This window comes from Hydra viridissima, unplaced genomic scaffold (assembly GCF_058129835.1).
Source record: "Hydra viridissima isolate aposymbiotic clone 2 unplaced genomic scaffold, HvirCarnegie_v1 scaffold_14, whole genome shotgun sequence".
Classification (NCBI taxonomy): domain Eukaryota; kingdom Metazoa; phylum Cnidaria; class Hydrozoa; order Anthoathecata; family Hydridae; genus Hydra; species Hydra viridissima.
In genome coordinates, this window is record NW_028324313.1 from 4,312,094 (window position 1) to 4,324,997 (window position 12,904).

At 29.3% G+C, this 12,904-nt stretch overlaps 2 protein-coding genes and 1 pseudogene across 7 annotated transcripts; 2 read left to right on the forward strand and 1 right to left on the reverse strand.

The window, feature by feature from the left end:
- Positions 1 to 232: 232 nt before the first annotated feature.
- On the reverse strand, positions 233 to 1,006 carry LOC149878933 (uncharacterized; annotated as a pseudogene).
- A 255-nt stretch (positions 1,007 to 1,261) lies between these two features.
- LOC149878934 (mitochondrial substrate carrier family protein ucpB-like) lies at positions 1,262 to 9,637 on the forward strand. 5 transcript variants are annotated; one of them, XM_090071064.1, is made up of 7 exons: positions 1,533 to 1,869; positions 5,466 to 5,522; positions 6,568 to 6,721; positions 6,830 to 7,044; positions 7,167 to 7,777; positions 8,046 to 9,119; positions 9,466 to 9,637. In XM_090071064.1, exons 1-5 carry the CDS (start codon positions 1,758 to 1,760, stop codon positions 7,640 to 7,642), a joined length of 1,014 nt encoding a protein of 337 aa, XP_089927190.1. In that variant the 5' UTR covers positions 1,533 to 1,757; the 3' UTR covers positions 7,643 to 7,777; positions 8,046 to 9,119; positions 9,466 to 9,637. The 5 variants fall into 5 exon arrangements, with proteins under 5 accessions (XP_089927191.1, XP_089927190.1, XP_089927193.1 ...); XM_090071067.1 differs by lacking the exon at positions 5,466 to 5,522 and having other exon boundaries at positions 8,046 to 8,213; positions 8,782 to 9,119; XM_090071063.1 differs by having other exon boundaries at positions 7,167 to 9,119.
- LOC149878935 (mitochondrial substrate carrier family protein ucpB-like) lies at positions 8,079 to 11,942 on the forward strand. Of its 2 annotated transcripts, XM_090071068.1 has the most exons (6): positions 9,075 to 9,119; positions 9,466 to 9,556; positions 10,186 to 10,298; positions 10,860 to 11,013; positions 11,123 to 11,337; positions 11,415 to 11,942. In XM_090071068.1, exons 3-6 carry the CDS (start codon positions 10,199 to 10,201, stop codon positions 11,888 to 11,890), a joined length of 945 nt encoding a protein of 314 aa, XP_089927194.1. In that variant the 5' UTR covers positions 9,075 to 9,119; positions 9,466 to 9,556; positions 10,186 to 10,198; the 3' UTR covers positions 11,891 to 11,942. The 2 variants fall into 2 exon arrangements, with proteins under 2 accessions (XP_089927195.1, XP_089927194.1); XM_090071069.1 differs by lacking the exons at positions 9,075 to 9,119; positions 9,466 to 9,556 and adding an exon at positions 8,079 to 8,213.
- Positions 11,943 to 12,904: the final 962 nt, after the last annotated feature.

The following is a 12,904-nucleotide window of genomic DNA, read 5'->3' on the forward strand; positions in this document are numbered from 1 at the left end:
CCCCAAATGACATAAAAGAATGGCAAAACATCATTAAAGAGTTTAATCAGAATAAGAACTTTCCACAGTGCATAAGATCTATTGATGGAAAACATGTACGCATTGAGGCTCCTGCAAAATCAGGTTCTTCTTTTTACAACTACAAAGGATTTTACAGAATGTGTAGTTTTTCACATCAGTTGGTTTAACAAAATGATAAGCTAGAATGTAATATTTACATTTTTTATTCACATTAATAGGTTAAACAGAGAGACTTGATTGTATCATCTTTATCTGAAAACTCTATTTTGAGAAGAAGTGCTTGTATTTGAACTTTAGCCGAGGCCTTGGAATAGTGGTTTAATAGCTTTAGCTGTGGAATTAATGGTTTCATAAATAATCTTCATCCTGCTCTTCTTCAGTCGGATTTTCAATATTGGAGTAAATCATTTTTAATGTTTTCACTAAAGTTTTGTCAAGTAAATCATCAGAATCTAATATTTTTCTTTTTCTTTTAGTTATGTTATTAATATGAATTGTCGATTCACTTGACTCTACTTGCACACAAGAATTAACATAATCGTTTTTTTCAGTCACATCTTCAGATAAATGATTATTTAGCTCCTTGTTCAATGGATGATGAATATTTTCAACTTGCTCACAAACCACCTCAACGTTTTCCTCCAAATTCGTTGTTTCTAATCTAGAATCATAAGGTGAACAAATATTCGATGTTGTTTTACGATGTTCAATAAGGTGGAACTGAATTCCTTCCAGAACCTGATGGGATATTTCATTTTGATTTCAGCCACCTTTCATAACTACTTCGAATGCTTTTATACTTTTCTTCCGCTTGATTAGCGGAGAAGTTTGACAGACAACCAATTTCTTCCAATGCATTTTTCTTTTTCCATTTGTCTTTAAATTCCTTATCAAACTTGTCATACAAAACTGGAAACTTTTGAACTTCGTTCATAAAATCTGCATTAAAGATTTTTTCTAACACACAAAATGGAGCTGTCGCCATGCTTTGTAAATTATGGTGTTGTGAATAACGTCTTCAAGATGCAATTTGCGTGTGTGTAGGTGTTAATGTATGTAGGTGCTAATGTGTGTAGGTATTAATGTATGTAGTTGTTAATGTATGTATGGTCTTAATGTATTCAATGTGTTAAAATAAGGCGGTTGTACTACTTTGGAGTTTGTAAATTGTATGATTCGCAGTCAGATGGGAAAAATATTGTCAAGTTCATAAAGAAAGTAATGACTCGTTAGTGTCTCAGGGGAGGTTAAAATAATTCCTCACAATGGCGATTAAAAAAATAAGCTGAGCGTTTTGCACAAAAAACAAAATACTGTTGCAGAAATAGATTTTTTTCAAAACTCACAACCGCAGTTGTACAACATAAAATTTGTTGTACAACCAACGTTAAGCTGTGCAACTTACACTAGAAAATGTTTCCATTATAAAACAAAGTTGTTGTGGAACTGTTGTACGACATTCCTACATCTATTGAAAATTAAGCTTTAAGTAAGAAGGGCATAAAGTCCTCAAATAAAGGGCCAACTAATAGAGCGTACGCATCGTGCTCATTGTTTTCTTGAAGAACACGATTTAGCTAATTTGCGACTTTTCAATTAAGAAAAACGCATCGGAAAAGCAATCTCTGACAATCAAAACTTATAGATGTACTTGATAATTTTGTAGTTTTAGTCTCGCACCTCTTTAGCAAAGTAACTTTGTACTACAAACATAACTATGGGTAGTTGCTTTTAATATGGCTCTTCTACCTACCACAGAGTCAGCTATTAATATTGACAAAAAGTTAGAGTACGAGAATCTTGCACGTTTCTTTTGCTCTGGTGTAGCTTGCATAAGTGCTGGTTTCTGTAAGTTTCTCCTTTAAAAATTATTATATTGCTGCGAGACAGTAATAATTAAAAAATGATTGGTTAATCTATTTAATTCCATGACCTATTACTATCAGCCACACACACACAGATATATATATATATATATATATATATATATATATATATATATATATATATATATATATATATATATATATATATATATATATGTATAGAATAAAATTTTAAAATATGAAAGTCTTACCCTCTAATATTATCAAAATTAATCTAATCGAAAATTAATTTAAGTTCCCAGCCTTTGAAAGTGATATTTAGGGGAAACTCAATAACTTTGTAACGCAAATTTAGTATACTTTTTGTAACACATATTATTGCCAAGAAAAACATTTTATAAGGCAAATATAACAAGTATGTTGTGACAGTTAAAGTAATATTGCAAAAAAGTCAGTTTATTGGAGTACTCTATTGGCATTTCTTTCGAAAATTTCTTTTTCTCTGTGTTGTTGCACAACCTATGGTAGAATTTTTCTCCTCATCCTTGGTCAGTATTTCATTATACTGTGTGATTAAGGCTCCAACATTCTTAACATCAACATTTGCTGCTGTAAACTATTCACTGCATTTTTAGTCTATTTGTAAATGTCTTGTGTTCCAGATTAATGGATCATTATTAAGCAAAGTCTGTCGATCTCCAAACTTTGAAAGAATTTTAATGTTTTTGGCATCAATTCTTTTTCAGTCATTTTTAAATAGGTATTTAGGTTTCCCAATCTGTTCATGTTTTTCTCATCTGGTTCTCTTTTTAATTTTCTGATCATTTATGTTTTGTTTTATGCGATCTATATTACTTAAGAAAAAACTGTAATAAGTTAGGTTTTAATGCAGTCACTGCTTTCAAAAACCATTATGTCTAATCTTTACCATGATTAAATTTTTTTCAGCAATAACAAGTCATTAGCAGCTGCAAATGAACAAGAAAACTATGGTGATATAGAGAAGGATTTAAAGTGCATCGAATTCCAAAGATGATTTTTCTTTTGCAATAATCTTAAATTGTTTTTGGAACATATAAATTCTTATGTAGTGTGGTAGAATGCACCTAAAACATTAAAGTATTGTTGCCTAGGAAGAGTTTCTCTAAGAAATATTGATTTAAATATTCCCTTAAATCATTCTTGATTCTAACAGTTTGTATATAATATTAGAAAAAAAAGAACTAACAATAAAATTTGTAGTCACAAGCTCTGAAGTTTGGAAATTAAAAACATGTGAATATTCCAATTGTTCATAAAAGTTTAGTTCTGCTTTTTATGTTATTCATAGGAGTAAAATTGTGATAGCTGCTAGTGCCTGGTAAGGCTTTTGCAATTATTTACTTTTGTTCCATTTCAATTTGGATTACCATGTTTGTTTCCTTAGATATGTAATAAAAACTAATACCTGGTTTTATTTTGGCAAAAATCAAACATTGAAGATGCTGTAAGTTTATGGTTATTTGTTGTTCTATGAAGGCTTGCAATTGAAGTTAGTCTTTTCACAGTCCAACCAATATACCATCACACAGTTATTTACTGTGACTTGCTGCAAAACAAGGCCAAAAGATTTCATAGCAAAATCTTGTTCATGGTTGCAGACATTTATGAAGTTTTTGCAGTTTTTATATTGATCAGCACACCCATCTGAAATATAATGAGCAGTTTCTATTTCCTAAAATATATTTTTAACATGCTGAAATAACGAATATCAGTTTTTTCAATTTACCAGCTGATTATTAATTTCTTTACATCCTTCTAGAAAAACATGAGTAAAACTTAAATTTTCAAATATCACGCATATTCATATATTTCACAAAAAAATCTCTCTACCTACAATTACAATAAAGTTTAAAAAAAGTTTCATGATTAATTATTTACACATTATCTTCTTTTTCCATTGTGTGAATTATATGGATCACAGCTAGTTATGTGGATTGTGAAGTAACACTTCAAGTAAATATGTTCGTGGTATAGGCAAACCATTGTATTTACATCCATTTCGATCCCAGATTGACTAGTTTTAAAGTCTTTTTCTACCTCATTAAGAATTGAAATTTTACAATATCTTTGGTTTTCACATTTGTTTGTGACAACTTTCTTTATTTTCTAAACCAATTGAATACCCTTCTTTATCATTTATATTGTTAATTTTTAGCTCTGAAAAAATAGAGTAACTTTAAAATAATTATTTTTTGAAAAGTTATAAATAGTCAATCCTTCAGCTATTAAACATAAAAAGCTTTGTATAAAATACACGTACATAATCTTTGAAGTATTTTTTTCTGAGATGATGTATTGTAGAGGATTTTCATATGCTTGCATTTGTAGGTCTTTGTATAATTTATGCATTAAACAAAACTATCTTCAATATAGAATGTAAACCATAAAAAATACCTAACAAGTTTTATTCCTGCTGCAGTTTTCATGCAAATCCATAAATAATCATTTTAAAAATTAAAAGAATACTAAGTGTCTGTAAACTCATGGCTTTTAGTGACTACATTGTCAAATGACAAATGAAACATTTGTATAGTTACTGTAAAAGTAATCATTAATTGATTTTACCAAAACCAGGCAATATGGGCATTATGTTGTATAAATTTGAAGATTTTCATGAAAATTTGAGGACTTTGAGGGACCCCTAAGAATTTATTAAACATTTTGGATTTTTTTAAGTAGAGTCAGGTAATAACAAAGAAACTTATTGACTTTTTGGAGGGTAAGACTGGCTTTTAAAAAAAAAATTTTTGAGCCATTTTTTGTCATCCTAATATATATATATATATATATATATATATATATATATATATATATATATATATATATATATATATATATATATATATATATATATATATATATATATATATATATAATCTTTGTTTTGGTGTGTATATTTTATACTATTTTAAATAAAATATATTTTCTAATAAAAAGTACCACAAAGAAAGTGATCATTTAAGTAAAATTAACTTTGTTTCACAGTAAATATCTAAATACATACTTCTCACAGCAATTATTTAAAGGGGCGGATCCATAGGTGGATATGTCATTTGGAGCTTAAAGTTTTATAAAATATCTTAATGCACTTATTTACAGAAAGATTATTTAGACCCCATGATCTACGTAATATTACAAAATAGATTTTTTTTTGTTCAAAATGCCTTTTAAAATGATATCATACTATGTGATTTTAAAATGATATCATACTGATGATGATTTTAAAATGATATCATACGTGGTGTGATGGATGAACTACTTGTGCAATCACAAGTGAGTAAATTCTGAGATCTTACAGCTCATAAAAAATGACTTTTTTTTTAAACAATTTGAAGAGCCTAGTAAGAGTTTCTTTGAAAAAGAAATTGTTTGCAAGTTGGGAAGATTTCATTATTTGTTGAAAAGTCTTTGCTTTAATGGTTAAATGTAAAATTTCATGTTAGATTTTTATTTATGTTGCCAACATTTTTGTGAGCTAATAAAACCTCTAGCTTTTTAGCTGAATGGATTTATCAGTTAAATAATGGGCTCCTTGTTTTTTTAAATTATTTTCTTATTGTAAAATTTCTTTTATAGATCTCCTTGAAAATGGTGTTTATCTTTCCAAATCAGTGTTGTTGATGTTTAATATGAGTATGGCAATTAAAAAAACTTTGTAAAATTTTTTTTTACTTAAGGTATGATCAGCATGCAGACAGACATAACTCGTTTATGTTACTGAAAAATCTTACATATTTTTGATCAGGGTTTTTTTTTAGTGTTTAATCTTTTTTTTCTTTCTATTTTTAATGAATGGTTTCTGAACTTATTTTAAAGGTATTTTTAACAGCATATTTAAACCGTTTTAATCAATTTCAACTTTTAACAATCTCTCTGAAAATAGTTTTGAAGTTTTTTTTTCTAATAGTGAGAAAAAAAATATTAAAGACCAAATAATTTTTGGTTTTTAATAACATATGCAATAAATAAAGAAAATAGTAAATAAGAAAACGCAGCAGGCTTTAACATAATTCTAAACACTTTTTTAATGACACATTTAAAGCAGCACAAATGATACAAAGATCAATCCAAATATCAGCACCAGTGGTACAATGATCAACCAAACTGAACAACTTATTAAAAAGAACTGGATTATTTTACAGTGTTTCCTTGTTAAGTTTTTGTTTATAAAATTCATAAACTTTTTTGTTTTTCAAAAGTTTTCAGCTTGGTCTTAGTCTTTTTAAAATAGTTCTATTTGATCGTTTTTCCCCTCTTGATTTTGTAAGTTACAGAATCTTTTTGTGAAAATAGAAGATTAGTCATAAAGGAAGATCAAGCAGTAGGTCAAGAAAGTTCTGTTTCCTTAAAATATGAAATGCTAATTGAATGAGGAGAAACGATGGAAGAGAATGTTTGGTTATCTCCAGAAATTCGGCAATGTAACAAATTTCTGGATCCGCCCCTGCTGTAGTACGGCACGGTTATGCATTTACAAAATTAAATACAGCTTAATCTGCAAAGCTAACCTTTCGATTGTATCGAATATTTGAGTTTAGTAATGGCTTAAGTAATCTTAATCAAAAATATTAGCATTATGTTTGATTAATCGGGGCTCTTACTATATTTTTATTTATTAGTGTTTAGTTGGAACTAAAATTTTATAAAGTGTAAAATATGTTATTTCATTTATATTTAGTAACCAATCCTATTGATGTTATTAAAATTCGCCTTCAATTAGACAACCAACTTTCTGAGACTAAAAATATATTTTCAAAACGAAAGTACAAAGGTTTTGTTAGGAGTACAATATATATTGTTAAGAATGAAGGATTTGGAGGGTTGTACAAAGGGTGAGTTGTTTTTGATTATCTGAAACTACATTTTGTAATTTTAGTTTTTTCTGCCATCAATTTTCAAGTTTTTCAACTCTTTCGTTCAGAAAATTATCTTTTTCGTAGGGTTACTGCATCAATAATGCGAGAAAGTATTTATAGCACATTTAGATTAGGTGCATATGAACCAGTCAAAGATAAACTAGGAGCATCTTCCATATACGCTCCATTATGGAAAAAGATACTTGCTGGAGCAATTGTTGGTGCAATAGGTAGTGCGATTGCTAATCCAACTGATTTAGTAAAGATAAGAATGCAAGCTCAAGAAGAGCTAAAACCTGGTAACTAAATTTTTTAACACGAATTTTCAATCAGGAAAGTCTGGTAACTATTTCTTTAAGATTTTAACTGAAGTAAAATATATTAATGTTTTTTTGATATTTTATGCTTAATATTTTTTTAGGTGAAATAGTTCGCTATCGTCACACTTTAGCAGCATTTCAAGATATCTTCTCTAATGAAGGTATTTTGGGGATGTGGAGAGGTGTGGGACCTACCGTTTTGCGAGCTGCAATTCTTACTGCGTCTCAAATACCGTCTTATGATCATAGCAAATGTATCCTATTAAGAAACAATTTCATGGAAGAAGGCTTCAAGTTGCATATAATAGCGTCTGTCACAGCCGGGCTGATAACAGCATTTATAACCAGTCCTGTTGATGTAATAAAAACACGAATGATGAACGAAAACATTGTGCGGAATAAACACTTGGTTTATACATCGACATATTCGTGCTTTGTAAAAATCTTAAGAACTGAAGGTCTTTTAGGTTTTTATAAAGGATTGGTTCCAAATTGGGTACGAATAGGCCCTCATACAACTATATCATTCTTAATATTTGAGCGGCTTAGAAACAGAGTTGGGTTGAAACCCATTTGATTGTGAAGTTTCGAACTAATTTTAAAAATATATCCAGCCTCCAGATTGTGAAACCTTTAGGAATATTTTACAGTAATATCAATAATACAGATGGCCATTCCGAGAGAAAAATTAACTTTTTTTCACGCTAGAAAAGTTAAGTGACCCAAACTTATAAGTGAAAATACTTTCAAAGTTTTAAAAAGAAACTTAGTTTTTTTTGTGTGTGTTTCTAGCAAAAAAATGTTCTCAGTTTCTTCATCGTTTAAAAATTAACGTTCAAATTTTACATTTCATACCACATGAGGTACGAAAAATTGCAAATTTTTACAGTTTCGTACATCATGTGGTATGATAGATAAATGTCTAAGCTTTAACCAAACCATTAAAAGATAGTATTTTTAAGTTTATCACTTTATTTTAGTTTAACTACATATTGGCAAACTGTTTAAAATCGATGGTGCAGCTGTGTGGTAGCTGCGTAGCTAATATACGCATCAGTGTTTACACAACACTGTAAAACAAAGGAAATATCAAAGACAAGATTTGTTTTAAACTGTTTCTAGTGGCAATAGCTAATTGGAAATCAAAGGTTTCTGCCTTTCACTTACCAAATTTGTTTTTATTTATATAATTACAAGTTTTATTCAGAGTGTTATTTTAATGACACGTTGCTCAAATTTAATACTGACAAATTTGACTGACAAGACAATCTTAGTAAGCATCAAGTGAGGATCATTGATAAAAAAAAAGTGAAGTATTTAAATATCTAATTCATAAGTTCTTGCATCGAATGAGGCCAAGATTACAGAGGGAATTTTTGTGCGGCCTGAAATGAGATAGCTCATTGAAGATCAGTTTGAATAGACTATAAATGATCTTTGAATTGAACTCCTGTAGAATAATCTAATCTAAATTGGATACGAAAAATTGCTCGTCAATCATCGATTGCCCAACTACGTGATTCTTGTTTGACAGTTAATCCACCTATGTGGGACTTTGGGATGCTTCATATGAGTGAAGTAGATGTCTATTCATTTTCTAATGTACCATCTGAAATTGGATAAATGAATATTCCACTCAAATTATAAGAGTAGATTTTTATCTTCCGTAATAACAATTCTCCATTTCAGCAATATCTTGCTTTTTTTTTTTTACAGAAACATTTTCGTTCCATTAACTTAAGGAAAGAAATTTTTACGAATTTTGCTTGAATTCACAAAAACCACAAAATCTTTGCAAAAAAAGTTGAAAGAAAATATTATCTTCATGACCCGAGTTTAACAATAAATGAGCAGCCAAATCTTTCGTAAAACAGAAACAGAGTTGTTTAGTGGAGAGATTACCTAATCCCTTAACAACGTTGTCAAGACATCAAAGTTGTGATGGGTTGTTGAGCTTTACGATGATCTCAGCTCCCAGAAAGGTTAAGATAAATAGCTAATGATTGGAAGGTAGCTGGAATCACGAAAGTAATTGAGCAATGGAAGATGAATCAGTAAGAAATATCTTTTTAATATTTGAAAATGAAATCAAAGACAAACTGAAACAAATTAGTACACTGTTAGGATTTTATTAAGTGTTGATTTTCTTTTGTACATCGAAGTGTTTTGCTGCATGAAATACAACTGCTTAGCTTTTAAAATATTAATTTTAATTATTTTACTAATAATATCAATTAATATTAAGAATACATTCAGTTCTAAATGTTATGCTTGACAAATTCTAATTCTGCTTCTCAATTTTCAGCCTCTGCAAAAATGCAGATATTTGCTAGAGATAGCAGCAATGTTTTACTATTTAAGTCTGGTATTTCTTTCTTTTTTTTTTTTTTTTTGTTTAAGGTTTCGTTGTTTGTTACTACGGAAAACAACTCTTGGCATTTAACAAAGTTTGGTTTTCATCTGCGGACAGCGATTCTCTTCATACAACAAAGTTTCATTGTTTTTTGTTGCTATTTTAAATTTTTAAATTGAAACAATAATTTTCTCAAAAAACTTAAAATAATGCGGTTCAGATTCGAGTTATTTCTGAATTTATCAAATATAATTTCAAATCATTATTTAGATAACTGTCGAGTGACAAATGTTATTTATTGTAGCACTCCTTAAAAGCTTAAAAAATTTGAAAATCATAAGGCAAAGTGTAAATAGAAGTTGTGAAAACTTTTTAGCTATGAAATGTCAGATATCTTTATTTTAAAAAAGATAAAGTTTATTACAAGTTATATGGATTTATAAAATATATCCATTTACAAAAAAATGTATATAATATATAAAAACAATTGCAATAATTTTTAAAGTTTTACGGCGTGGTTTTTATTCTTCAACATTTAAAAATTCTTTGCCATAAAATGGTGACCTGACTAAAAGGTATTTGACAGTTCAAAACGCGATGCGTTTGCTACATTAACAAAGTTTAATATATCATAGTCACTATTTGTTAACTGCTTTTGTTTTTCTCGCAAAATTAAGAATTTTTCAAGTTTCTCGAATAAATAATTTGTAATTATTAATTTTATAAAATATTGATTTTTTTTTCACTTTTTAAAAGTTTGCTTTCAGAAAGAACATTGAAATGGTTTTTCCGTTGGACGACCCTTCTCCAATTCATAAAAGACAGGAGAATTTCATTCGATACTTCTGTTCAGCACTCGCGGTGTCATCTGCTGCGTTCAGTAAGTTCACAATTTGAATTTTTTTTGCACAGATTCCGTTGTCAAAATACGTGTTTCTAAATTACGATTTGGCCTACAAAAGTGTATGCGCGAGATATTGCATGAAATACTTTAAAGTTTTTTTTACTGTAGCAAAAGTTCATGAATTTTTTTAAAAACGTTATCAATAACGGCGGTTAAGTATAATCTATTGGATTTTATCTTATCTACTGATTTTAATGTGTAAGCTACTGGATTTAATGTATAAACTACTAGATTTAATGTATGAACTACTGGATTTTACGAATAATCTACTGGATTTTATGAATAATTTACTGGGTTTAATGTATAATCTACTAGATTTTATCTATAGTATGCTGGATTTATTGTGGTACTCATTAAACCATGTTATAAAATGTTAATATTTTCTACGTAGGTGGTATTAGATTTTAAAAGAATGGGTTTACATTTTAACGTTAGCGATAATAACAACGATGATGATATTTTGCTAGTTTGAATAAAAGAATAAAAAATTTCAATGTCTAATTGAGTTTTTTACTATAAGAATATTTTAACGTTTAGTTACCAACCCTGTTGATGTTGTAAAGGTTCGTATACAACTGGATAACGCACTTTCAGAAAATAAAAATATTTTTGCCAATCGTAAGTATAAAGGACTTGTAAGAGGAGCCATTTTGATCGTCAGAGAAGAAGGATTTAAAGGCTTATATAAAGGGTGAGTTTTTGTTACATGTAAGGTGAAATTTTCTTAAATGAAAGGTTTTTTAAAACTTAAAGATTTAGAAATATTTTTTGCTAAAATATTTTAATACAACATTTATTAGCGTTGTTCCCTCTGTTATGCGAGATGGCACTTATAGTACCCTCAGATTAGGGTCTTATGAACCTGCTAAAAACATCCTTGGAGCATCCTCAGTATATGCACCCTTATGGAAAAAACTCGTTGCAGGTGCAGTAGTTGGAGGTATAAGTAGTGCCATATGCAATCCTACAGACGTTGTGAAAATCAGAATGCAAGCAGAAGGGACACTTCAGCTAGGTTAGTTAATTCCAAAGTCCATTTTCAGAACTTCATTAAATTAAAATGAAATTTTCAAAAGCATTAAAATTTTTTAGGCCAAAAACCTCGTTACAAAAGTACATTTACAGCGTTTCGAGATATTGCACAAACAGAGGGTATAAGTGGATTATGGAAAGGTGTTGTTCCAACCGTAATTCGTGCTTCAATATTGACAGCATCTCAGATACCAACATATGACCACACTAAATGTTTAATCTTAAGAAACAATATCATGGAAGATGGTTTGAAGTTGCACTTTATAGCATCCATGTTCTCTGGATTTGTCACTGCTTTCATGACAAATCCCATAGACGTCATCAAAACACGAATAATGAGTGAAAAAGTCACGATGAACAAAGGCTTAGTTTATGCATCAACTTCAACATGCTTTTTAAAAATACTTAAAACCGAAGGGGTTTTAGGGTTTTATAAAGGTTTTATGCCAAACTGGATGCGTTTAGGCCCACATACCGTTGTCACTTTTTTGATGTTTGAACGACTTAGGTATGCTTTTGGTTTAAAGCCAATGTAATAGATTTTAAAATAAAAATTGAAAATAATTAAATTATCATGGATATAAAAAATGAATATATAATTTTTTATATGAATATAAAAATCTTTTATATAAAAAAGCAAAAATCAAACCTTTAATTACAAGTTGATAAAAGATATCATCAAAATGGTATCCTTTTACACAATTTCTTAATGTTGGACAAAATCAAGCATTGTTTTCGGTTTGTAAAATCAAAAAATAATTTGCAAAACTCTTCGTATTTTTTCAGTACAAAGAATCAAGAAAATGCTGAAAACCTTTTTTTATTCTAAATTTTTTAGAGATGACCTTTTTATGATCGAATAAGGGAACTCAATGCCGGTATATTGGTTAATTTTTTTCGGTATTAAATATTCATATTAAAAGTTCAAATACCGGTATTTGGCTATTCTAATTAGTTTTTTAATCATTATTATTAAACAAAATTTTATTCTCTATTTACTTTCCTCAATTATTAATTGATAATGAAGTGTTTAATTATAATCCTCACTTCTTCGGAAAAAAGTTCTATTAATGGCAATACTGATGAAGACAACATACCGAGAACACCCAGAGCTTTTCACAAAAGCTCCGAAGGTCGCAAAAACAACTGCAACTAAACCTGCTGCTGGTGTTCTACCGATGTAGGATTTATGTACTCCCATCAAAGAAGCTGTCAAAAGTTCAACGCCCTCTCCAATCTCTTAGATTAACCTAATTGATGATCCTGACAATAAACGCCCTCGCGAATCAAGATATTCGGAGGGAAACGTAAATGAAGAAACTTTTTAGAATGAATTATGTTGGGGATCAGTTTTTCTATCCAACAGAACGATTTACTGCCAAGTTCTCTGAAAGGCTTGATGTTAAGTTGTTTATATCTTCTCCAAATGTCTTGAGTCTTTCAAGAAAAAAAAATTGAATGACATTGAACGTGTTTTTGGAGAAAGGGACAGGTTAAGCTCTTGAAAAAATCAGCTCTTCACAAGAGCCATCTGCTGATCGTATAATAGG

Coding starts and splice junctions, on each gene's coding strand:
- LOC149878935 (XM_090071069.1), top strand. CDS start 10,199: ATGGTTTTTCCGTTGGACGACCCTTCTCCAATTCATAAAAGACAGGAG. Junction 11,014..11,122: donor TTTAAAGGCTTATATAAAGG/GTGAGTTTTTGT, acceptor AACATTTATTAG/CGTTGTTCCCTCTGTTATGC. Junction 11,338..11,414: donor AGAAGGGACACTTCAGCTAG/GTTAGTTAATTC, acceptor AAAATTTTTTAG/GCCAAAAACCTCGTTACAAA.
- LOC149878934 (XM_090071063.1), top strand. CDS start 1,758: ATGGCTCTTCTACCTACCACAGAGTCAGCTATTAATATTGACAAAAAG. Junction 5,523..6,567: donor GTTGTTGATGTTTAATATGA/GTATGGCAATTA, acceptor ATTTATATTTAG/TAACCAATCCTATTGATGTT. Junction 7,045..7,166: donor TCAAGAAGAGCTAAAACCTG/GTAACTAAATTT, acceptor ATATTTTTTTAG/GTGAAATAGTTCGCTATCGT.